This window comes from Thermobia domestica, chromosome 8 (assembly GCF_964235325.1).
Source record: "Thermobia domestica chromosome 8, izTheDome1.hap1.1, whole genome shotgun sequence".
Taxonomy (NCBI): Eukaryota; Metazoa; Arthropoda; class Insecta; order Zygentoma; family Lepismatidae; genus Thermobia; species Thermobia domestica.
The window spans coordinates 90,148,724-90,172,424 of NC_137461.1; the positions used below are offsets into that span (position 1 = coordinate 90,148,724).

Sequence of the window (23,701 nt, forward strand, 5' to 3'; positions counted from 1 at the left end):
GCTACATCTGTTGCAGGGGTGCCCACAAGGGGGGGGCTATGACGCAAACTGCGTCATTGAAATATTTGGGGGGGTTTAAAATCTATATAAATATGTTTGATGAGGGGGGGTAAAATTAATCGAAAAGATTTTTTCATGGAATAACACCTACGGATAGACAATTGGGGGGGTGCGTCATAGACATAAGGGGGGTGGGCACCACTGTCTGTTGTTAAATATTATATATATTGCGTTTATTATCACAAAATACAGGATAAATTCGGATATTTTCATTTGAAGTTATTATTTAGTAGGGATTATATTGCGGTAGGATATTAGTGCAGTGAGACCAACAACCAATCACTGATCATCGATCCACTGATAGTCAGGTGAGTTTGTTTACATCCACTTTTTTCAAAGGCTGGGAAGAGATTAATCCTCTAAATGAACGCAGTGTGCCACAACTACAACACAGTGGTTCAAGTCAGTGTGAACAGTACGAAGTTTAGTCTTGAGTCTTTAATGATAGAACTACAACGTCATTCCGGCAGGACGTAACGTCCTAAATGTCCTAGCATGTTTATCTATAAATTAGACTACTTTGTGTATTTCAACAGAACAGAAAGTTTTCCTGGTGGAAAGAGTATGAACTCTAGTGTTAGTACCGAAGAAATCATGTTGGAACGACTGGCTGGACGGCGACTCTGTACAAAAGTCCTTCCGGAAGGACATAGGCTTGTACGTTCTATATCATTAAGGCGTTCGTTTATACGATTCCATTTTTGATCTTTTGTGGTTTAGAATAATATCCAACTTCCAATATGAACGTTAATGTTTTGTTTTCTGCTTGTTCCTTTTGCATCAAGGTAATAAACCTGAATATATTTGGATGATCAGTAATTGACTTCCTCCTCATCTTCGAATGCCATCTTTCCAAATTACTGTTTGCGCATTTAATTTAGAAGTTTCTTGGAAAGTAAAAAATCTGTACCTAACAACATCTAAGTGGAGTGTAACGTTCGATGACGATGTGCATGCCTTTCCATGAAAATTGGCAACATTGCACAAATTAACCATAAGAAAATGAAAACTTTGATGGCGAAAATCCCTTTCTTATGCAAATTCCCTTTGAACTAGTTTCCGGCCAAACAGGATTCGGCGAAACATGAATTCCTGTTTTGTTGAACATAGCCGACTGCCCTCATGTGCGATAATTTTGTAGCTTAAGGCATTCGGTGACACAGGAATCAGTGAAACAGGCAGGAACCGAAAAAATCGGCAGCTACAAAATTATCGCACACTTGGGTGCCGGCCGTATTTGCCGGCAGGAATTCATGTTTGGCCGAATCTTGTTTCACCAAGAACAAGTCAATTGAATTTCGTCAATTGTGAAAGTACTGTTTTGAATATATTGAAACGAATCTTTTATTACTTTCCATCCTGGACAGAAACAATAACTTGCAGTTCTCTCACTTGTACGGCATCGATAATTTTCAGATTGCACGTTTTAAAGCCAATAACTCTTGAGTATTGCAACAATTATGAGCATGGTTATCGGAATTTTAGGATATACCTTATCTCTAATCTCTAATCTTATCTCTAATATCTCTTATCTCTAACTTAGCAGGACCACTTTATTTTTTAGATTTTTTCCCATTTGAGAGTGGTAGAAACGAAAATTTTTACGGTACAATCCGGTACAAACGCAGTACGAACGATTTGTGCATAAATATCTTCAGATTTGTAGAAATGTATCAGTGAACTTAGCAGGATCATTTTATTTTTCGATTTTTTCGAATTTAAGACCGGTACAAACGAAACTTTTACGGTACAATCCGGTACAAACGTAGAACAAACGATTCGAACAGAAAAATATTCAGATTTGTAGAAATTTATCAGTGGTCCTGCTATGTTCACGTTAACTTAGCAGGACCACTTTATTTTTCGATTTTTTCGAATTTGGGGCCGTTATAAACGATATTTTTTTTTTACGGTACAAGGCGGTACAAACGCAGTACAAACGATTCGTACAGAAAAATCATCAAATTTGTAGAAACTTATCAGTGGTCCTGCTAAGTTCACGTGAACTTAGCAGGGCCACTTTATTTTTCGATTTTTTCGAATTTGAGACCGGTACAAACGAAAATTTTTAGGTACAACCCGGTACGAACGCAGTACAAACGTATGGTATGCAAATATTTATAATTTTCAAAAGTGGTCCTGCTAAGTTCACACTAGTCAATTTTTTGCCAGTTTTGTCTTGAGAGAGTCCCTAACAACATATATTGTTTTCATTTTGTTTGCAAGTGTACCTCACAGTGATAAAAGGCAAATGTACATAGGCCAGCATCTATATGGTATACGTATGATACATACTGTACACCACTAGGATAACCAGTACCTTTAAATGGGGGGATGAAGTTGTTATAACATTGGAATCTTATGAAAACAGGTATGTTTGTCTTAATGGTAATTGGTCTCTGAGGATGAAGGGGTTATCGAACCTGTTCGCACCTCCCTTAGCTACGCCACTGCTGTACATCAACTGAAATTATACATTCCCGCATTTTGTGTTAATTTTGCACATAATCAATGTTCTTTGATATATATATATATATATATATATATATATATATATATATATATATATATATATATATATCTTTGTTTAGTAATTGTTCTTGTTTTGTAACAGTTGGTTAATAATATGCCTGTTGTTAATGGGTATTTATGTTTAGTTTGTTTCGATGGTATTACTATATATTTTTGTTTAATATGATCAAAAAAGAGTGAATTAAAAGAAATTAATCCTCATTACTGTTTTCGTCCACTACTGGAACAATTTCGGTTTTCGTGAACAGAACTGTTGGCTGCTGTTCTCACGTTGCTGCTATTGTTTATTATTTATCATATGCGAGATACTTATCGAAAATCATTGTACCATCTGAAATACTCAGTAAAATGTTCACGAAAACCGAAATTGAACTGAATTTTCTTCTTCTTCTACACGACAGATTGTGTGTTTTTATGCACCGTTGCCCAAAATCAAGAAATTACAAAATAGATATACAATATTGTTGTATAAATGGCTCCTGACGAGGACTTCCTAAATTGGTTACAATTTAAGAAAGAATCCCAGACGTTACATAATTTTACATATAGTTATATTACTTTTCAAATAACCCTCATATATATATATATAAATTACAATACATATATATTAAGTTCTTTTTATCTCATTCTTATATTCATTTAACAATTAACTCAAAATTATCGTTGAAGAGGACTAATTCAAAAATAAGATCAATTTATTAATTATTTAGGTCCTAAAATAGATTCTTCAAATCAATATTATGGGAGCTCATTGACAAATCAACTCAGTATATGCTGACATACTATATAACTTATTTCTTTCATTTGGGCATAATTAATATAGCTTTGATAAACAATATTTATATCGATGCATAGATGTAAAAGCATAGAATTCAGAAGAAGTAAGAATTACAAAGAAATTATAACAATATTCAAAGTGAAATAAAACAAGACTTGATTAATATATTGGAATAATACAAATAAAGAAATTATTATATTAAGTACTAGCCAGGTTTATATAAATTAGACTATAATATAATATGTTTTATTTATTCGAGCCTATTTATCATAACTTTTAGCAAGTAGTATTCGTGTTCATACCACAATTTGCTGCAACTTAGTATCCATTATTTTTATTATCTGTATAGAATTCAAACAAAGTACGAATTACAAATGAAATCATAATTGTATTCAAAGTGAAATAAAACAAAAATCAATTGAATGTTTTGTCGGATGTCACAACATTAGCCTAAGTTACATTGCACAGTACAATCTTGTATACGGTCCTGCCTATTACCTATGTACTTCAGCGGCATTTGGATTCCTATTTTGAGAATTTCTGCCACCTATGAATCTATTACGAAATACATTTCGTGTAAAATTACATTTATTGTTCGCTTGATTCCTGAATGTATTACGATTATTGTTCCTGTTTCTCCTAAAATTAGATTCTGTTCTATTACCGGTACAATTAGGTTCAGTTCTATTATCGTTACCATGGAATCTTATTACTTCTCGCATTAAAATCTCTTTCTTCCCTGACACTAAGGTTGCGAACAGGTAAATAACTAACTTGATAACGATTATTATTGTTTTGATTACGATTACTAATAGCCTGTAACAGATTGACTTTCAAAATTTTGCACTATCATAATAAGGTGATTGAAATTAACGCATTGTGCAGAAATCAACATTTGTTGCAACTTAAAAGGTAACAAAATTCGGATTGATGCTATTATTCTTGATTCCTGTTGGTATGGATTAATTAACTTCAATTCATTATATACGGATCTCACAAAATCAGTTAGATTCTTATCAATTTTGGGATCAAACCGTCTGTTTCGAACCAAGGCGTCTCGATTTGCCAACATGAAATCGTTCTTGAAATTAGAAAGTAAAGCATTTTAAAATCTAGATATTTACGTAAATTGCTTCGGATTGCTTTGAACCATACTGAACACGGTGGTAATAAAATATTAGGCAGAATTTTCAACAATTTAGATCTGTCTACTCCCATTAAATCACACTCTTCCTCGAATTTTTCTAGGAAAGTACTGGCCGGGATGTCATCTGATCTTCCACTAAATTTTGTTAGGGATCTGATTTCACTAAATCGAAAATGATTATTTTTACCAGTATGCTTACGATGTTTGGAATTTACGTAGATGTTTTTTCCGGTGGTGAGAGGAGTGATTTCTTCTACCAACTCTCTCTAGATTAGCTTCACAATCGTCCTTTTCGGAATACCCTTTGGATGAATTACTATCTTCCACTATTACTCTGGATTCATATGGTATGGGTTCAATATTGACAGCCGGAACTCGATCACCATTTGCCGTACTAATTTTTTCTTTAATCGCATTTACTTCCTCTTGTAATTCCCATAGCTGATTGGTATGCTCATTCACTAAAGTTTCCACCACCTCTACCGAACTTTGTATGTCAGTGAATCGGTGTAAAATATGTTCCATTTTATAATCGGTTTGTTCCAATTTTTGAATGTATTTGTTGGTTATTTTTTTCCAATTTACTGTCCATTTTAGTGTCCATTTGATTAGTTATTTGCTCAAACTTTACATCCATCTGTTGTGGTGCTAATTGTGTCATTTTTTGTTGTGTTACATGTGACATTTGCTTCAGTTTGGTATCTATAGTTTGTTGTGTTAGAAGTGACATTTGCTCCAGTTTGGTATCTATTTTTTGCTGTTGCTGTGTTATTTGATGGGACATTTGCTGACCAAGCTGTCTTATAAGATCAGCCACGTTCGTTGAAGAGTTCATACCTGGTAGCTCTACATCACCACCTTCCTCATTCATATTTTCATTTCCAGACACATTCATTTTTATGTTTCTATAGATTCTTTTCCAACCGAGTAAAGTATACTCCGTGTTGAACTCTATGCTGAGACAGCTTTACTTTACTTCAAACTAATCTCAATATTCCTGGTCGGTAAACCACCATCTAAAATGTAGCGTATATAGGAACTACCATTTAAAATATAATGATCAATTTATATTATAAATAAATTTTTACGTTACATTTCAGCCCACAGTCCGTGTAAGTTTTAAAAAAATGTCAAAATGACTGTATGCAAGACTTTATTTTAATTGCAATCCTCTCAGCTTTGTTCTGAAGATCTTTTATTTGTATGAATATAAGTTCTTTAATTGAGGTGCATGGCATTTGGAAGGTAAAGTGAGCTGCAAGACGATCAGCAAATTACTTTACCGTGTCTTTTGGCCCATTGCGATTTTTACTATCAAAGTGTAGTCCAAATTACTTATTTGTTGTTGGTAGAGGTCACTATTAACGATTTCACCTAGTTTTAGAAGCTTATAGCACACTAGCTCTTCCTAATCCAACCATACAGAGAGCATTTCATATTAGCAATTTGGCCTTGCAGTCAACGTTCATAGTTGACCTGGACTAATCCACGATTATGTGCGTTTGAGATTCTTAAAAAAAAAAAAATCCATTTTTCATCATTGATCACTATTTGATACAGATATGACTTCTTTTCATGCCGTTGAAGCAAGAGGTCAGTGATGACTTTTCGGTTTTCCATTTCTCTTTCGGTCAGTTGATGCAGCACCCATTCTCCTTTAAAAAAATTCCCTTGTTTGTAAATAATAAGAAATTGTTTGGTGTACAACGTTTAAGTTTTCTGGAAGATGTTTTTAAGTTCGACTCTCAATTTCATCCAATAATACTTGTAAGTGTTGGTCTTCAAAGTTTTTTCGGTTGACTTGACCGTTCTTTAACATCGAGATCAGCACGTTTGAAGCACTTAAACCAGCATTTACACGTATCTCGAGATGAAACATGTCCCTGAAGCAGAGGGAAAAGTGAGGGGGAACGCGGGGTGATGCCGTTATTCCACTTCCAACAATATATCTATGGCGTCCCCCCCACTTCCTAAAAATTGCAATGGGCAAAGATAGGCACGGCGTGACGTCATGTGTCCCCCTACCATTTCAGATTCATTTTTACCTCTGCCCTGAAGTATACGATAACTTTTATCAGCACTTTTCTTCGTAACGTAGTAAAGAATTTTCACTTCTAGCAAATGCTCTTTTGCCACAAAAGACATTTTTCAGAGTCTTTCGAACCATTTCGTGTGTATTTCAAAGCTTGTTGTCATTGCAAAAATATAGCATAAATTTCATATTTCATCTAATGTACTCTATTCCAAATCCATCTATTGAAAAAAAATCAGCATATTAACAGTAGCGTGATTTCATATTTTGCCAGGAGAAGGGGCAAGATTGTCTATTAACATGAGTTTCAAGTTGTTGTTTTTTTTTTGTATACATTTTTTAACCCATGTTTCTCAAGCTCAAGGGGGAAATTGCACCCTGCTTTCCCCAAATGACTCACCTAAGGCGGTACTCAGAGGGAATCCGTTAATAAAGTGTTAGTTACGCGATTATTTTCTCTCATATTAGCTCTGTACTAAGGAGGGTGTAACTTTTGGTATTCAGAGTCTGCTTGGACTTCAGCTATTAAGTTGATTTGAGTATGATTAACTAAAACAGTAAGAAAATAAATGTGGCAACTACAGAAATCTAGACATGTGCATGCGTAGTCTGTAAAAATGAACATATGTGAAATACGAAATTCTTGTTTTCTTCGTGGTTTGACATCGCAACAACTTAGTAAATAGTTACGAAATCGAATTATAATTAACGTATTTATTTTTGATGGATGTATTTACTAAGTAGAATAAGTAGAAGTCAATTAAATATTAGCGACAATAGGAGGATTATGTTGTGATTATAAGGGAAGATAATTTATCGATCAGTTGTATGTATCCCTCAGAAAACTGGAAATGTTCTACTAATCTCTCACTGTTCACTTTAAGAAACAGTTACTCGGCTTAATAGTTGTTCCATAGCTCACCCGATGAGGTGAAAGGGAAGAAAGACGGACAAACAGGCAATTAATTGTTTTTGTATTCTCAAAATGTAAGTTCATTGTGGCTAAATCAGGATACCTTCTGCTCTAAATTAAGTAGTCACATCTGATTAATTTAGTCAACTACTACGTGCTAACCAGAGATTCTGAGTACACTTCTGAGAACCATGCGTTAGTCAAACCAATAGTATGGCGCTAATCATACTTTAAAACGATTCTGCATAAGGCCCGTAATGTTTTAGCTTAGGTACAGTACGTTTCGGTTAAATAAGTTTAACCTAATAACTTAATTATGATGTTTTATAGATTTGTTATACGATTTGATACGTCATTAGAAAGCCGTGTCTTGTATGGCGTTATTGATACGTGAATAAATACACACAGTGCCCATAAAAATGCTATCATACTTTAAAGTGGTATTACGTCGCTTTGGATAATAATACAGGGTGAGCACAGAAACAGTACCCTATTTTAAAGTGCCATATAATTAACATTTAATTGAATATTTACATGAAATTTTGTACAGAGCTCAATAAACTCAAAGTATTTTCCCATCTATCTTTTCAGAATCCTAGTTCTGACCAGGGCAGCTAGAGGGCAGTAACATCGAAAATGGCGTTCACCCTACAGCAACGAAGCTAGTGCGTTTTACAATTTGCAAAAACAAGCAGTTTTGTGAGAATGCAGCGTGATTTCAAACCACAATTAATGCTGATCCACCCACACACAAATCCATTGTGAAGTGGCATAGAACGTTTATTGAGATGGGCATTTGTGATCAAATAAAAGGACATTCAGGGCGACGTCCAGTCTCCGAGGAAACTGTGGAGCGCGTAAGAGCAGCATTCGTACACAGCCCACATAAATCTACATGTAAAGCTAGCAGAGAGTTGCAGATGCCACAAAAAACAGTAAGCAAGATCTTATGCAAGCGTTTGCGGTGTTACCCGTACCGACTGCAGTTGGTTCAGAAGTTATACCCACAAGACAAGGTAAAGCGCCGTGAGATCATTTTCAGCGATGAGGCGACATTTCACTTAAGTGGAAAGGTGAATAGACACAATGTAAGGATATGGGGAACCCAGAATCCTCATGCAAATGTAAATGTGGAACGTGACTCACCGAAAATCAATGTTTTTGTGCAGTATCAGAGCGTCGGGTGCACGGTCCGTTCTTCTTTCAGGAACAAACCATTACAGGTGAAAGTTACTTAGCATTGCTACGTAACTGGTTGATTCCGCAACTTAGTAATGCAGAGATAGACGATTTCGTTCTACAACAAGATGGAGTGCCATACACTGGCATCGTGCTGTACGCAGGTTTCTAAACGAGAACCTCCCAAACCGATGGATAGGGCGCTCTGGAGTCAACGATCAAGTTCTTTGCAAGTGGCCTCCAAGATCACCTGACCTCACTGTTTGTGACTTCTTTCTGCGGGGATTTGTGAAGGACAAAGTGTATGCACCTCCACTACCCGCAGCTCTGAACGATCTCCAAGAACGCATCAGTGATGCTGTCAACTCCATCACACCGGATATGCTTCACAACGTGTGGTTGGAGCTAAATTACCGCCTTGATATTTCCCGCGTTAGAGGTGGCGCGCACATCGAGTGTTTGTGATTTCAATTATTGCTACAAAAACTTTTTGATTTTATGTATCACTGTTCAAAATTTCAGCAAAATATTCCTTCGCATATTAAATTTACACTAATTTGAAACCTGGGACTGTTTCTGTGCTCACCCTGTATTTAAATGAAATCGATCACATTTGAAAGAAAAACTCAAAAATTTTTGTGAATGTCAACAATGGATAACAATGGATAACAATGTCAATAATGGACGGAATCAAACACAGAAAAAGTATCTTCACACTTATGTTTACTTTGTGATTAGTCGATATGGGTTCATTGTTGGATATTTACCAGATACAGTGAAACCTGTCTATGTTGGCCACCATCGGTTCCATCGAAAAGTAGCCAAGTTAGACAGGTGGCCAACTTACAGAAAATAAGTGTGATTTGTGTATTTTTAGAATAGGATTTCTAGTATTACTTGATTGTAAAATTTTAATAAGCATTGGCACGACAGCTACTTATAAATAATGTATATAGAGTAATCATAAAAATATACAGTACTAGAAAATATTACTATAGTATGTTTCATATATGTGCATACCTTTCTCTTCCTGAAAACTAGTCTGGTACATTGGATTATTCGGATTGAAAACACAATAACACAAACAACCATGAAATATAAGTGTATGTACGCAGTTCATTCAAATTGATATTATAGTACACTGAGTTATTCAGATTGGAAACAAGAAAAGATAAGTTATAAATTGAGAAATTCATATGCAATTTATATGACTTCTTTTCAGTTGTTACTGAATGGTGGTTCATTCTAGACATATTTGCTTTATTCTTTTTGCCAGATATGCACATTCTAATATTGTAGTCAACTATCTCTTGTTAATGGACTATAGTACAAGTGTTTCCCTCGGAGCTAAAGATGTTTTGAGAAAATCTTGAGGGAATTCATATCTCAAAAACTCCTCTATCTTTTGACAGGTGCCAATAGTTGACAATTGAGATGGTTAGTTTTAACTTTGAAAATTTTCCGGAATTACTAAAGCTCCCCACCGATGAGAGGAGCTGATATGTGATATAGCTAATGGTTTTACCAAAACAGACAGGGTAAACAATACGTACAACCATTTCCTGAATTTCTGCACGTGCTTTTTCTTATTCACATCTTCCTTCACCACCCCTTTATGAGGGTAGTGTTCTGGCCATTGACCTCCAAGAACAAATTGTGCGAATCTATACTTCTTTGTGTCCAGTCACAAATACAGAACATCTGCCTCTCATATGGGAATCCGAAAGAGTTAAGAAAAATAACAAAACTGTATTTTTCGTGGCCAAGATACGCAGGTAAATTTATCATTATCATCATAGGGTAAACATTGCTTCAGTGTGGCCAACTTCCAAGATAGACAGGTGGCCAACTTATAGAGTAGTAAGTAACGAATGTCTTATGGGAAAATGCAGGTTCAAGACGAACTAGGCCAAGATAAGCAGGTGGCCAACTTAGAGAGGTGGCCAAGTTGATAGGTTTCACTGTAGTTGCTATTTCTGCTGGAGGTCAGTTGGAAAACTATTATATTTCTGTACCAATGTTGCCACAGTCCTAGCTCTGGAGTGGGCTGAAAAATAGTACCAAATTTAAACAAAAAGGGCTGAATTCTTTTTTTTTTTTTTTTTTTTTTTGCCAAAAACTAAAATATTTTTGCCCACGTTTGATAATCCCTGATCTAACTTTACGCCTATACACAAAGTTTGTTACAACGCGTCGATATAGATTTCTAAAACGCAAAAATGTTCGGGTATTTTTATATTCGTCAATATGGTGTCACTAGTAAACAACTTAGCCCGGTAAGCCGGCAACTACGTCAATGCATTTTTTGTGCTATACCATGCCGTTGGGGGGAACGGTCCCGGGCGCCGAAGTAAGGGGGCGCACAATTCGGAAGGAAAAAAGAATATATATATAATTGAAGGAAAAAGTAAGAATAAGTGCTCAAAATCAAGGAAAAGCAGGGTTTACCTTTAAAAATTTTATTACGCTTCGCGCCAACCATAGTGGCGCTTTGCGGCTGGTCTGATTTGGGTACAAAACCTCGCGGCGACAAACTCGCGGACCAAAACCTCGCCGCCCAAAATCTCGCCGGGCCGAAACCTCGCGGGCCAAAACCTCGCGTCCCAAAATCTCGTCATACCTAATATCTCGCCTGGTCAAAACCTCGCGGTCCTGATCTCGGGACACAGAATCTCGCCTGGCCTAAACTACGCAGGAAGTGTAATCTCGCCTGGAGGAAATGTCGTCAGTATAAAACGTCGATGTTGAATGCTCTATTGCTGTTTGTATATATTTTGCAATAACACATAATTGCATTTTAAATAATAAGAAGAAAATTCTAACGCGTGCTTTGAAAATCTATCCTATATAAAAGTGAAAATGACTATTTTTTGACATCATATCTCTTGAGCCACTCGACCGATCTCGATGAAATTTTCAACATACATGAGGTTTGTGCCTGGGATGTATTTTAGAATTTTATTTTGACGGCACAACAAAGCGGAGGGGGATATATTTAAAAATAAATAAAACTTAATAACTCTTGAACCACGAGACCAATCTCGATCTAATTTGCCACACAAATCAATTTAGACTCTGGGATGGTTTTTATGATTTCGCTTTGACGGGAAGAGGGAGGGGAAGGGTGGAGACATATAGAAATACATAAAAATGAAAGTGGCTGCGTTTGTGACTTAATAACTCTTGAACTACTCGATTGGTCCTGATCAAATTTGCAACATATATGGGGTTTGAACCTGGGATGGTTTTTACTTCACTTGGACGCTGACCTTAGGAAATTCTAACATAATCTAATAATATTTATGAAAGTATGAAATAATATCTGAATTTTACGTCCCTCGATTATGTTTTGTAGGTTAAAGGAGACGTAGATGATCAGGATGAAGGAAATGATGGAACGAAGAAATTAGGAGGAAACGGGAATAACCCAAGAAAACCCACGCTCACGATATTTTGTATATTATTATTATTATTATTATTATTTGTAGTAGTAGTAGTAGTAGTAGTAGTAGTAGTAATATAGAATTGCATATTAACAAACTCATTGGGTAAATTTTAAGGAAAGGTTTCATTCCGCGAGGTTTTGAGCAGGCGAGATTTTGGGCGGCGAGGTTTTGGCCACGCGAGGTTTTGGGCGGCGAGGTTTTGGCCACGAGATTTTGTCCGTATCTCGGCTGGTCTATCGACCTCAGTCATATGTATGGGGACGCCGTCGTATATTTTCGCCCAGGCTCTGATTTTCTACGGTACGGCACTGGTGCTATTATTGTTTTGATGTACAATCTTTCCAACGACACATAAATTATAGACTTACTTCAGCACCCGCTTGTCTTCTTCAGAATATGCAACACTTGATGCAACACTTGAGGGTTATGCGGTGCAACGTCACAGAATGAATGTTCACCAGCATTTCTTAAAGAGTCCAACACAGTATGAGTAACGTGAACTTTTGAAAATGTGACAATATTTGTTAAATGGTGCTGAATTGTTGTAGAATTGTACGAACTTTTTCACAAAAGGGGCTGAAAATGCCAGCGTGGTGCCAACGGGCCGATGAATGACAAAAAGGGCTGAATCTGGTACAATTGTACCAAGTATGGCAATACAGTTCTGTACTCTTATGCCTTAATGTGCTAACGTAAATCTTTTCCTTTCGTTGTGTTGTGTTGTTATTAAAGAATAAGTTTATGCCGGAAATGATAATAATGTCTTCTACCGAGGTCGCCTGACTTGACGGTCTGTGACTTCTTTTTATGCGGTTACGTAAAGGGGTTCTTTTTATGCGTTGCTGTGTACCCCCATTGCCTCAAAACTTGCAAGAAGTGCAAGTTCGTATTAGTGCTGCCATCCAGCCCATTTCATCAAATATGTTGGAGCGTGTGTGACGTGAATGAGAATATTGTCTTGATGTCTGCATCGCCACTCGTGGAACCCACATTCAATGTCTATAAGGTATAGTAAAAATAGTTGAGATTTTCTCCGTTTTTCCACAATTTTTTTAAAGCGATGTTCAAAATATTTATGAAGTTGAAAAACAATGCTGTGGAGGATCAGGGGAGCAGAGTTGTCTTCAACATTGCGAGGCGGACAGATTTGAGGCTTATTCTGGTGGGACATCCCTTTCATCTCACTTTCCTTTGACGCAGTTGCACATAAATCATCACATTTCTCCCCCAAAAAACACATTTCAAATCGGATTATTGCGGGGTCATGTCCCTTTCATCTCCCAGGATTTGCATCAGTGAGTTAAACAAGTCTAATTTTTGATATGTGAACTTACATGTCATGTTAAATAGAATTGTTATAACATTTAACATGTCGTCTTGACGTCGTACGGAGGACGTCGTTATAGATACCTGAAAATAAAGATTATTCTTAATAATAGTCACGAAAATTGATCTGAAAAGACTTAAATTGATTTTAAGAATTCTTGACGTCACTTAAAGTAATACTTAGTAATTACGTACTTAATATTCAGAATCCGAGAAAGAAGTGTTGTTAGGAAAAAATGCTATAGTGTCTGTTGAAAGATAATTTGTTTCAATTACGTTTGTTTTCAGATTCACATCGGAAAATCTGTAAGAATTTACGTAATTAAGGGTCAGTTCAAGAACACAAGATAATTTGAGTGACAATGGTTCATTTGTACAAAAGCCAGATAAGGAAAATAAGCAAAATAAATACATGAAAGAATGATCTGTCGATCTAGAGAAAGTAGCAAAGACAATAACTTTTCATTTATACTACATCGGGCCCCTAACGTCAATAATTACTTTCAGAAATCCTGTACATTATACACTGGTGTTTGTGAAAATTGCAACACCAAGAAATATAGGTATGACATATAAAATTTATATTACCTATCTGCCCAATTTCGTGCGTTTGTTTTGTGGAGTCGCTGCTGTGTGATTATATGCTGTTATTGATTGAAAGAGTTCTCGGGAGGAAAGATACACGGGTAGTCCCCGAAACGCTTTAGACCCCTCCCGAAATAAATTCCTGCGTACGTCCCTGGTCGTTTTGACATGTGATTAGCGTCATACTAAAGGCGTGGCTACTGCAGGAAACATATATTAGTCGAACTCTTTAGTATGGCACTAATCACGTGTCAGAACGACTCTGCATAAGAGCTTATGTGTCCTGAAAATTAAAAGCATCCCTTCAGAAAAGCATTTAAAAAAACGATACCTAAAATTTCCTAATCGTGTTCAGTGCTCTCGTGTTGAAACATCAACATTGAGAAATATACTTTAGCATTTCCTGTACGCCCAATAAATACACTAGTTTGTCCTTAATGACATCTTGAGTGTACCCTTTATCGTTGCCACTTAAGAGCTATATATACCATACGCAATCCAGTCAGATAAGGAACAGATGAACCGCGTGACTCACAATACATTAGACAAATACTCGGAATATATATCTATATTTTTTTTTTTTCATGCGAACATCAAAGTTTCTGTGATATCTCCTATATTCGTTGAAAATATTGGCAAACATCTTTGTATAAATACTGATACCATTGAGAATACGATATCAGACGAACAGTCCACAAACAGTTGCATTTTCTTTTCAGTTAGAATTTAGTTAACTACATATATCCTTAGACTGGTAAGTTTATTTCCTTACTCTTCAAAATATTACATACATATCCACCAGGCTCATAGTAATAACTAGTCTTTTAACTTTGTACACTGTCTGTTATTTCAGGGGACGCGGTGGCTCAGTGGTAGAGCGTTCACCTCTGGTACATGGGATTCTTAGTTCGATCCCAGCTCACGCCAAGTGAGCTTTGTGGTGGACAAACACCGTCTACGTGGGACTTCTCATATTTTCATAATTTCATTAATTTCTCACCATCTCTTTTAGCCAGCCGGCATATCGTGGGACGTAAAACTTTTTTTAAAAAATGTCATTTCATTTTATTTTTTGTTTATTATTTCTGTAGTTAATAATCTTAGAAGTCAGTCATTTCATTTTATTTTTTGTTTATTATTTCTGTAGTTAATAATCTTAGAAGTCAATATAATTGCCATGATTTTCATATTGCATGAAATGAAATTAAATTTGTAGATTAACATAACACGCTTGTCTTTTATATTAAAGAAGACTAGTGATTACGAAAGTGATTGGTGGATTGAGAATGTGGAAGAAAACGGAAGGACTCCTAGAAAACCCATGTATCTGGTGCGATCTACCACAAACTCGCTTGGTCTGGGACTCCTCTCACCAGTAAGCTTTATCACTTTATTGCACCTTGTTACCATAGAAGCAAATTCCTTTCCCACATGTGAAGGGACATCACAAAGCTCCCATTCCTGTCCCGGAATATTTAGAATCACCATAGAAACTTTAAGGATAATGGGAATATTTCACGGGATTTCCTTTCGATTTCAATGAGATGTGCCTGTCACGGGATAATATTTTAATGATCAAAAGCCAAGAGCTCAGAAATGTCCAACAGGAAGTTTCCATTTCCCGGGACATAAGCAAACATCTCGATTTCTACAGAATGAACACGGATGTACATTGGCAGAACAATATTGGACATCCTAATATTCAGGATTTACGTCTCTTTCGGACGTCTAAGAGATATCAGCGTGCAATGAAGGTGGTGTGTTATTGGCCGCGCTATCATTTGCCACATCTCGATTTTGGTGCTGTTTGACACGATTGCGATTTTCGTTATGGTTTTATTGATATTAGATCTCATTATCGTGAAGATTCGCACACATCTTACGTAAGAGGAACTCTGTGATCCTCTGTGCCGTGCGCTCGCCTTTGGGACGAGAGATGTCTTATTAGCCTTGCTGCTGAAAAGGAATTTTAAGCGTCAAACTAATATAAATAAATGAATATAATTGCACTTTTTTTTTAAAATCCTGTTCTTAACAGTACCTTCTGTTAAATGTTGTATAAATATTTTTCCGTTATGCTATACGACTAAGGAAATGGGTTTTATATGCTTAAGAAAAGTGAAATAAAAGATTTCAGTTTTACGTCAGACGCTTATGCAGTGTAGGCTAAAGGAGACAGTGATGCTAAGAATGAATGAAAATAGTGGAATGCAAAAAGTGCGAGAAAACAAGAACTCCGAGAAAACACACGCACACGGTGTTTGTCCATCATAAAGCCCACTTGGAACGAGTTGAGATCGAACCAGAGACCTCGCGCACCAGGGGCGAACACTCTACCACTTAAAAAAAAAGTTCTTGACATTTTTCTCTCTCTATTACTGTTCAAAACTACTGGACTTGACAGAGATACGAACACAGAAATATCGAGGACAGTTAAAATTCCGACTATGCTCTTCAGAAAGACTCGAACCTTCAATGAACCGCCTCCAGATCCGATGCCAAACGCCCGAGACCACTCGGCTATTGCCACCATGGCCTCTATATACTTAAGAAACACATATGTATAATAGTTCAGCAGCCGTAAGAATAGGGAAACGTACGAAATGTCAATTGTAACAAAAATACACATTTTAACTTACGAGGCTCAAAGCTGATCTCATGGGGCCGCGGTGGCTCAGTGGTAGAGCGTATGGGGTCCCGGGTTCAAACCCTGCTCCCGCCAAGTGAACTTTGTGGTGGACAAACATCGTGTGCGTGGGTTTCCTTGGGGTTCTTCCGTTTCTTCCCACTTCCTTCATTCCGCCATTTCATTCATCACATCATCACCGTCTTCTTTAGCCTAGCCGGCATAACCGTGGGACATAAAACTAAAAAAAGCTCAAAGCTGATCTCATATACCCCTTCTGCTAATTCTAACTCGTTTCTAGTATCCTGTAGCAGCTTTTCTGTAGAGATAACACACAAGAAGTAGAATTTATGTGCCTAGAGGCATGAAACAGAGTAATGATTAGACCTATAACATCACATCATACTTGGTTCATACTCCTAGGCAGCTCCTATTTGAATCTTGTCCTCTGCATCTGCATTCTGTACAAACTGCACGTCGTTTATTAAGGAAAATATACATCGGAATAAAATGATGCTATTAACATTCTGTCTTTGTAAATAATATTGGTATTCTTCGTAAGTTGCTAGATTGGTAGGCTTCTCTTTGGTGAAACAATTATCACGGAAAAAAGTCATTGGCAAAACAGTTTCGGACAGTTTAAGACCACCTTTATGATATGGATGATTGTCCATAGGTACTGTATGCTGAATACTTTGGGCAACAGTAGATAGAACATGAATCTTCTCTTCTTGCAGCTAATGAAGGTATTAAATCACTTAAAGGAAGTTCATGTTAGAGGCCAGTTCATTATGCTTTATTGACAAGTGGTAGATGATTTAGTTTCTCTTGACCCAAAGGCGGTAATAATAATAATAATAATAATAATAATAATAATAATAATAATAATAATAATAATAATAATAATAATAATAATAATAATAATAATAATATCATTTTTAATATTATGAGCAAATAGTATCTGACTAGGTGGAATATCGTCAAAAAAAAAAAAAGTTTTTAATTGTATAAATTCTGTGGCTTCATAAGCATGGGAAGAGAAGAGGCCTTTGTGATTTTTGTGGGGAGAAGCATGCATCCTCAGTTACGCTACTGAGTTATGCCCTTTATTTGAGGTATTTACTTACGGATTGTAGTCAAAATTTCCAACACCGCCAACGAAAGGAACAACGAATGATAATGATTTCGTTTTGTGACTGCACGATTTTTATGATGTTGATGGTTAATAAGCAAGTATATGAATTCCCTCCTTAATACAGAAATTTCTTAGTCAACATTTTAGGTGAGATGGAAATTCCAATCTCGTTTAAAATGGATGGATTTTTTTTATCATGGAGAGATCAGTGGCTGATAAAACATTAGACAAGATGATTAGGCAAGATGGGAGGGCACCATTTGTAGATATTAGCTCGCCCACTCTGTAAGTTAAAGTAAATAAAAACTAAAACACAACTGAACAAAACAGAAACAACTGAAAAAGCACAAACAGAACAAGAAAATTTCCAGTCTTGTGGTTGCATGCTGCTTTACCATATAGATCATAATAAAAATATTCATCTTTCTAGTGCTGCTTTGTTTCCTCTTTCTTCGAAGTAAGTACAGCAAGGCAACGAGATATCGTTTGTTTATTGCTGGACTCATGTTCTCTCCTTCACGTTCAAATTCAAACTACTTCTCGGCACCGGAATTACCGGGATGTGTGTGCAAAGCAGCGCCGGCACAGACATTGCCGGAGCCGGAACCGGTTTTGCTGACCGCGTGTGTAAAGCAGCCCCGGTTCCGGTTCCGGCATTGTCCGGGGTACAAGGTCCGTCTCAATGAATGTGCGCCTTTGGTGTAGATTCGGGTTCAATTTCCGGTGAAGTTCGTGTGGTTCAGGTCATACCTTAAGCTGTAGGTCCACATTTCATATAATAGCCTCATTGTAAAAGAAGAAAAAAAAGTTACAAACAGAAACCGTCTTCGTATAGCGAGCAGCACGTCTCGAATCCAAAGATTTTTCTAACTCTTTTCGGTTTTTTCGCAGTTTAAATCTGATTCCTATTTTACAGCATTTTCAAGTTCAAAACAATATTGCTCAACTTGTTACTTTTCTTGCGGTATCGACTTTTACCAACGAATATTTCTGAATAATTTATGCAGCACTCAATCAATAATTCTTACCGTATCTAAAGAAGTAGAATTAATGTTGGTTTGAAAGATATTGACATTATGTCTCCGAGACATGTGCAGCATAAAAAATCTTTAGGTTTAATAGTGTAAAATGAGAATAATCATACGAGTTCTTTCTCATTCTTTTCAGGTTATTGGCCAAACGAAAAGCAAAATGAAGTTCTGGTGCTATATTTATATTCTTCTATCTACTGCCTATCTAGTAAGTATTAGACATATATATATATATATATATATATATATATATATATATATATATATATATATATATATATATATGCAGGGTGACCCATTTTAATTTTTTCACGGAAATATCTCGAAAACGGTTGAACATAAATGAACCAAACAAAAACACAAACAGGGAATGCCATGGGACACATCGAATGGTGTTGTCGCGGTGCCTCCCAGGGCCGCCATTCATGGGTACCCAGGGCCCAACCTCAAAATTGTATATGAAAACATGGGGTGAGTGATACCTTGTTCGATAGATCTTTAAAAACTAAAAAGTGTTGTGGCAAAAGATTTCTTATATCGGTCACCGTATTCAAGATGGCCGCCAAGACATGGTGCCTGTATCAGATACAACGTCCAGTACCCTAATATGAAAACAGTTGAACCTAAATGAACCGAGCAAAAACTCAAATAGAAAATGTCATGGGGCACATCGAATGGTGTTGTCGCGGTGCCTCCCAGGGCCACCATTCATGGGTACCCAGGGCCCAACCTCAAAATTGTATATGAAAACATGGGGTGAGTGATACCTCGTTCGGCATATCTTTAAAAACTAAAGAGCGATATTGCAAAAGATTGTTCACATGGGTCACTGTTTTCAAAATGACCACCAAGACATTGTACCTGTATCAGAGAAAACGTCCAGTACCATTATTATGAAAACGGTTAAAGATAAATGAACAGAACAAAAATTCGAATAGGAAATTGCAGAGGGTATTTATCATTCCACGTCTAGAGAATAATGCAACGGAGAAAAAGATTATAAAATATAATTGACATAGTGCAAAAGATGAAATGTACTTCTTAGAAAATTATCTTTCCGATTTCCCTCCGTAAGTGGGTGAAGTGGGAATGAATGGTAAAATCTCAAATGAGAACCCCACTTTTATTTGCAATAGGTATGGTTTGTCTGCAACACTTGGGTGTACAAGTGACTGGTACTGTAATGAATAAAAATAAGGTGAAATTCAAGTTTACACCATTTATATTTCAAAGTGTGATTGAATGGTAAAAAAGAAACAACTAAAATGAGAAGTAAAGGTTTTAATAATACATTTTTGGAACTTTTAAATATTTTGCCTACTCCTTCGCCAATGATAATTTAACGCAGTGCTTGCAAGAAGTTTGGGAGGCATCTGCATCAGTATGTACCGTTTCGTTACTGAGGATCACAACTGAGATTACCGCTTAAAGTTATTCGGAATATGTAACTGTGGACAACATTACAGTGAAGCTCATATTCTATCACATGCAGGAAGACATAGAAAGAAAAGAATCCAACCAATATCGTGCAGACGACTGTTGAACAAAACCAACGTTTGTATACATTGTTCTAAAATTGGATTGTTCTACAAATTTGTTTCGCATTTCAGCTGATTCATTGTTGCATCAAATCATTACCTACAAGGAAGGTACCATTTAACAAGAATTTTACATACTTTATCCCACTACAGACACTACAGACTCTATCCCACTTTATCCTACTACAAATCTATGACCTTGGAGCGATTTTTCTCCAAGAGCAGTATTTCGACAGACATGACCTAAAAATACACAAAAAGAAACTTCTGACACATTTACAATTAATTTTAATGCCGAATTTTTTTTATACTGAATCCCCACATTATTAAGTGTTAAAAATAATGTCTTATTACAAGCCCTTCCTGCTGGTGTGGTGGCTAGCAAGAGCGCCTTTGGTGCACGGGATCCAGGTACCTTAAACTGCACGTCTGTCTCAAATAGCCTCGATGCTGAAAGGGGTCACAAAACTAAAAGCCAAAACTACAAATCTACCTAACCAATCAGTGTCCTACTATCTTAATTGTTTATAATTAACACTATTCCCAAATTGAATTCTTGACTTGGAAATTAAAGTCCTTCACGCTAATTTATTCCTATTACCGCCAAGAAACGCACATACAGTATGATTTTCTGGGTGTATGCTAAAGCAGCAATCAATCCCCTCGGAGTGTCTTAGCAAGCTTATTGGCACGCAGCTCATGAACAGTTGTAAATATGTAAATAAATAGCTATTCTGTACTATGCCAAATTGTAGGGCTTAGTTCTGTTAAATTCTCCTTGGAAATACACTGAATTTATAGGTGAGAAAAGGGAATTCCTAAATCTCATTAACTTCTTTCTAGAGTTTTATTTCACATTTTGATATTCTATCATTAATTTACTCGTCATTATTGAAAATTACTTTAACTTACTTTAAAAATGCATTTCATAATAGTTTTGTCAGTTTCAAAGACCAGAATATATTATTCATCATACCTGCTAACTTCATCATTTGCTGTATGCGCATGTTAAGAGAGAGGTCCAGTGGTGTCATATGGCATTTCATCGGGACGCAATTGTTCCTGGGTTTGAAATATGTAGATATTTTAATCAGTAATATAACGTACCAATGATACCAGTGAAAAATATGAAAATTAACATATATTGGAAAGTCTTATCCCCACTCTCCAAAGCAACATCTGAAATGACGCTACAGGAAAAGTGTATATAAGAACATTGTTTCTAGCAATATTTCGTAATTTCTTCTAAAACATTCTGCATGTACAGCAATCAATCCATTGACGTATTAAAAGAAAAGGTGAATGTACATACAGAACTGTCTGTATCAGAAACTATACAAATATACTTAAATACTGGCCTTCTTTAGTACAAAAGCAGCTTTTGGTTCTATGCGTAAGTATTTTTAAATTAAATGACTCTGATGACTCGTCTCTTCTTTTATTATTATTGCTTTTAGTTGTTGTTACTATTACCGTATCTGCATTATTTATATTGTTGACATTGGTTTACACATTAGTGGAAATGGATATACACAGAATATCAGATTTTGTTAATAAATTACGTATATGCCACCGAACTCATATCTGGTTTATTTATTATCTTTTCACTTCGTTTTCAGTTTACAGAATGTGTGGACATTAGACCTCAGAAGACTGATATAATCTCTAATGATGTACGAACAGAAAAAAGCACAATTTCACTCCTTGTAGATCTTTCATGTGAAATATTTCCTGTAAGTATGAAAGACTCTTCAAAAGCTCAAGTCGATTGTACTGAAAACATAACTGGAACCTATTTGAATGGATCATCGCATATGGTAAAAACATTCTTTGATGAAACTGTGGATATTCATTGCAATGCAGATACAAATGTAGTGATTTCCGGACCCGTAGAAATAATCAACTCTACAGAGCAATGCCAACTCAATGCATCAGTAAAAGTTCAAGGAAGACCAGATCCTTTAACTATAAGAGAAACAACAAATTGCAGTATCGATGCAGTAAGTGAGGTAAATTCAACACTTAGATCCGTCTCTACAAATGCTGACTCGAGATGCTTCATCGAGGTGGTTTCTGAAGCAGGAAAATCTCAAAGAATAACAGATTGCTTTCAAAGTGAAAATGGTAAGTCTGTAGGAAAGGGAGCAGCGCATGCAATCACAGGAGGAACATGTACTACAATCATTGCGAACACAAGTGTGTATGAATTAGTAAGTTTTTCTTGCGATGTAGATGTTAATACACAGGGGAGCACAATTAAGGAATCAATAGCATGTAAGACTATTGTTGTCATGCCTTCACCAAGCCCTACAGTAGACTGTGACGTAAGTGGAGATATCACAATTGAAATAACTGGTACCACTACTGCAAAAGAACAAGGAACTTTGGCAATTCGTTGTACAACTTCATCCATGGCAAAGTCACTAGAATTTAAAGAAAAAGTTCAAAAATTTATCAGAAGATATACTCAAAATAGGTTGACAACATTGTATTATCATTAAAACAACATGAGTTTCGAACAATATACTGCACTGTTATGTTAATAAATTATTGTAAAGAAAGGAAATGTACCTTAAAACAGAATTGTGTCCTTTGTTAAAGTAAGTTTTAAAGCTATCACCGGCAATGTTTGATCACTTGAAACGCTCATTTTACTTGTTTCAAAGAGAACATTGTTTTAAAATGTTTTATGTTCTTATTAAATGTTTACTATAAACTTTTCGAAAATAAATTTTTATTGAGAATTACGTGTAACCAATGTTATACTCACAAACTAAGTTCCTTATTGTCCCCTGCTTTTTTAAAAAAGATAATGCTTTGACCTTTTACTGAAGAATTTATAATACCTACTTGCTTAAGATCACCTCAAATACAGATTTCTTGCAAGAAAGTTGTCAAACTGGTAATTCCCTATATGTCAATTAATTTTAAGGCAAATCTTTTTTAACTTCTTCCTAACTGGTAAGACATAAGTTTCTTTGATCAGAATGCAAAAGTAAAATCGCGATATAAGACTCTCCAGAAAGAAAAATAAGACACGTCACACAAACTACAATAAAAATCTTATCTTTTCCACTAAAGTTCTTATCTTTTCTTCGTAAGTATCCACATTTTATCCGCCATTCGATAGGAACCAAAAATATACCCGTAAAAATCATATTGGTGCGGATACATCCATGGATATACACATCTCTAAGCATAGTCTATATCATTTGTTTTGGTTATCTATATTATCCCATAGTAATATATGAATTGTGTTGTTCAAGTTCAATGCAACCTATTGAACGGTAACATGTTCACAACGAAATTAAAATACGAAACAATGGGATTCCATTAAGCATGTTCTGTATTTAGCTATACACGAAAATGTGTG

The 23,701-nt window shown here is 36.0% G+C and overlaps 1 protein-coding gene across 1 annotated transcript; it reads left to right on the plus strand.

Moving 5' to 3' along the window:
* The first annotated feature begins 8,250 nt into the window (after window positions 1–8,250).
* Window positions 8,251–23,060, plus strand: LOC145692214 (uncharacterized). Its single transcript, XM_081767509.1, has 4 exons — window positions 8,251–8,319; window positions 15,248–15,373; window positions 18,927–18,998; window positions 21,948–23,060. Exons 1-4 carry the CDS (start codon window positions 8,251–8,253, stop codon window positions 22,827–22,829), a joined length of 1,149 nt encoding a protein of 382 aa, XP_081623635.1. The 3' UTR covers window positions 22,830–23,060.
* Window positions 23,061–23,701: the final 641 nt, after the last annotated feature.

Excerpts from the sequence above, each read along its gene's own strand:
- LOC145692214 (XM_081767509.1), top strand. The coding sequence starts at position 8,251 with ATGGGCATTTGTGATCAAATAAAAGGACATTCAGGGCGACGTCCAGTC. Across the intron at positions 8,320-15,247 it reads CCGAGGAAACTGTGGAGCGC|AAGACTAGTGATTACGAAAG; the intron begins GTAAGAGCAGCA and ends TTTATATTAAAG. Across the intron at positions 15,374-18,926 it reads GTCTGGGACTCCTCTCACCA|GTTATTGGCCAAACGAAAAG; the intron begins GTAAGCTTTATC and ends CATTCTTTTCAG.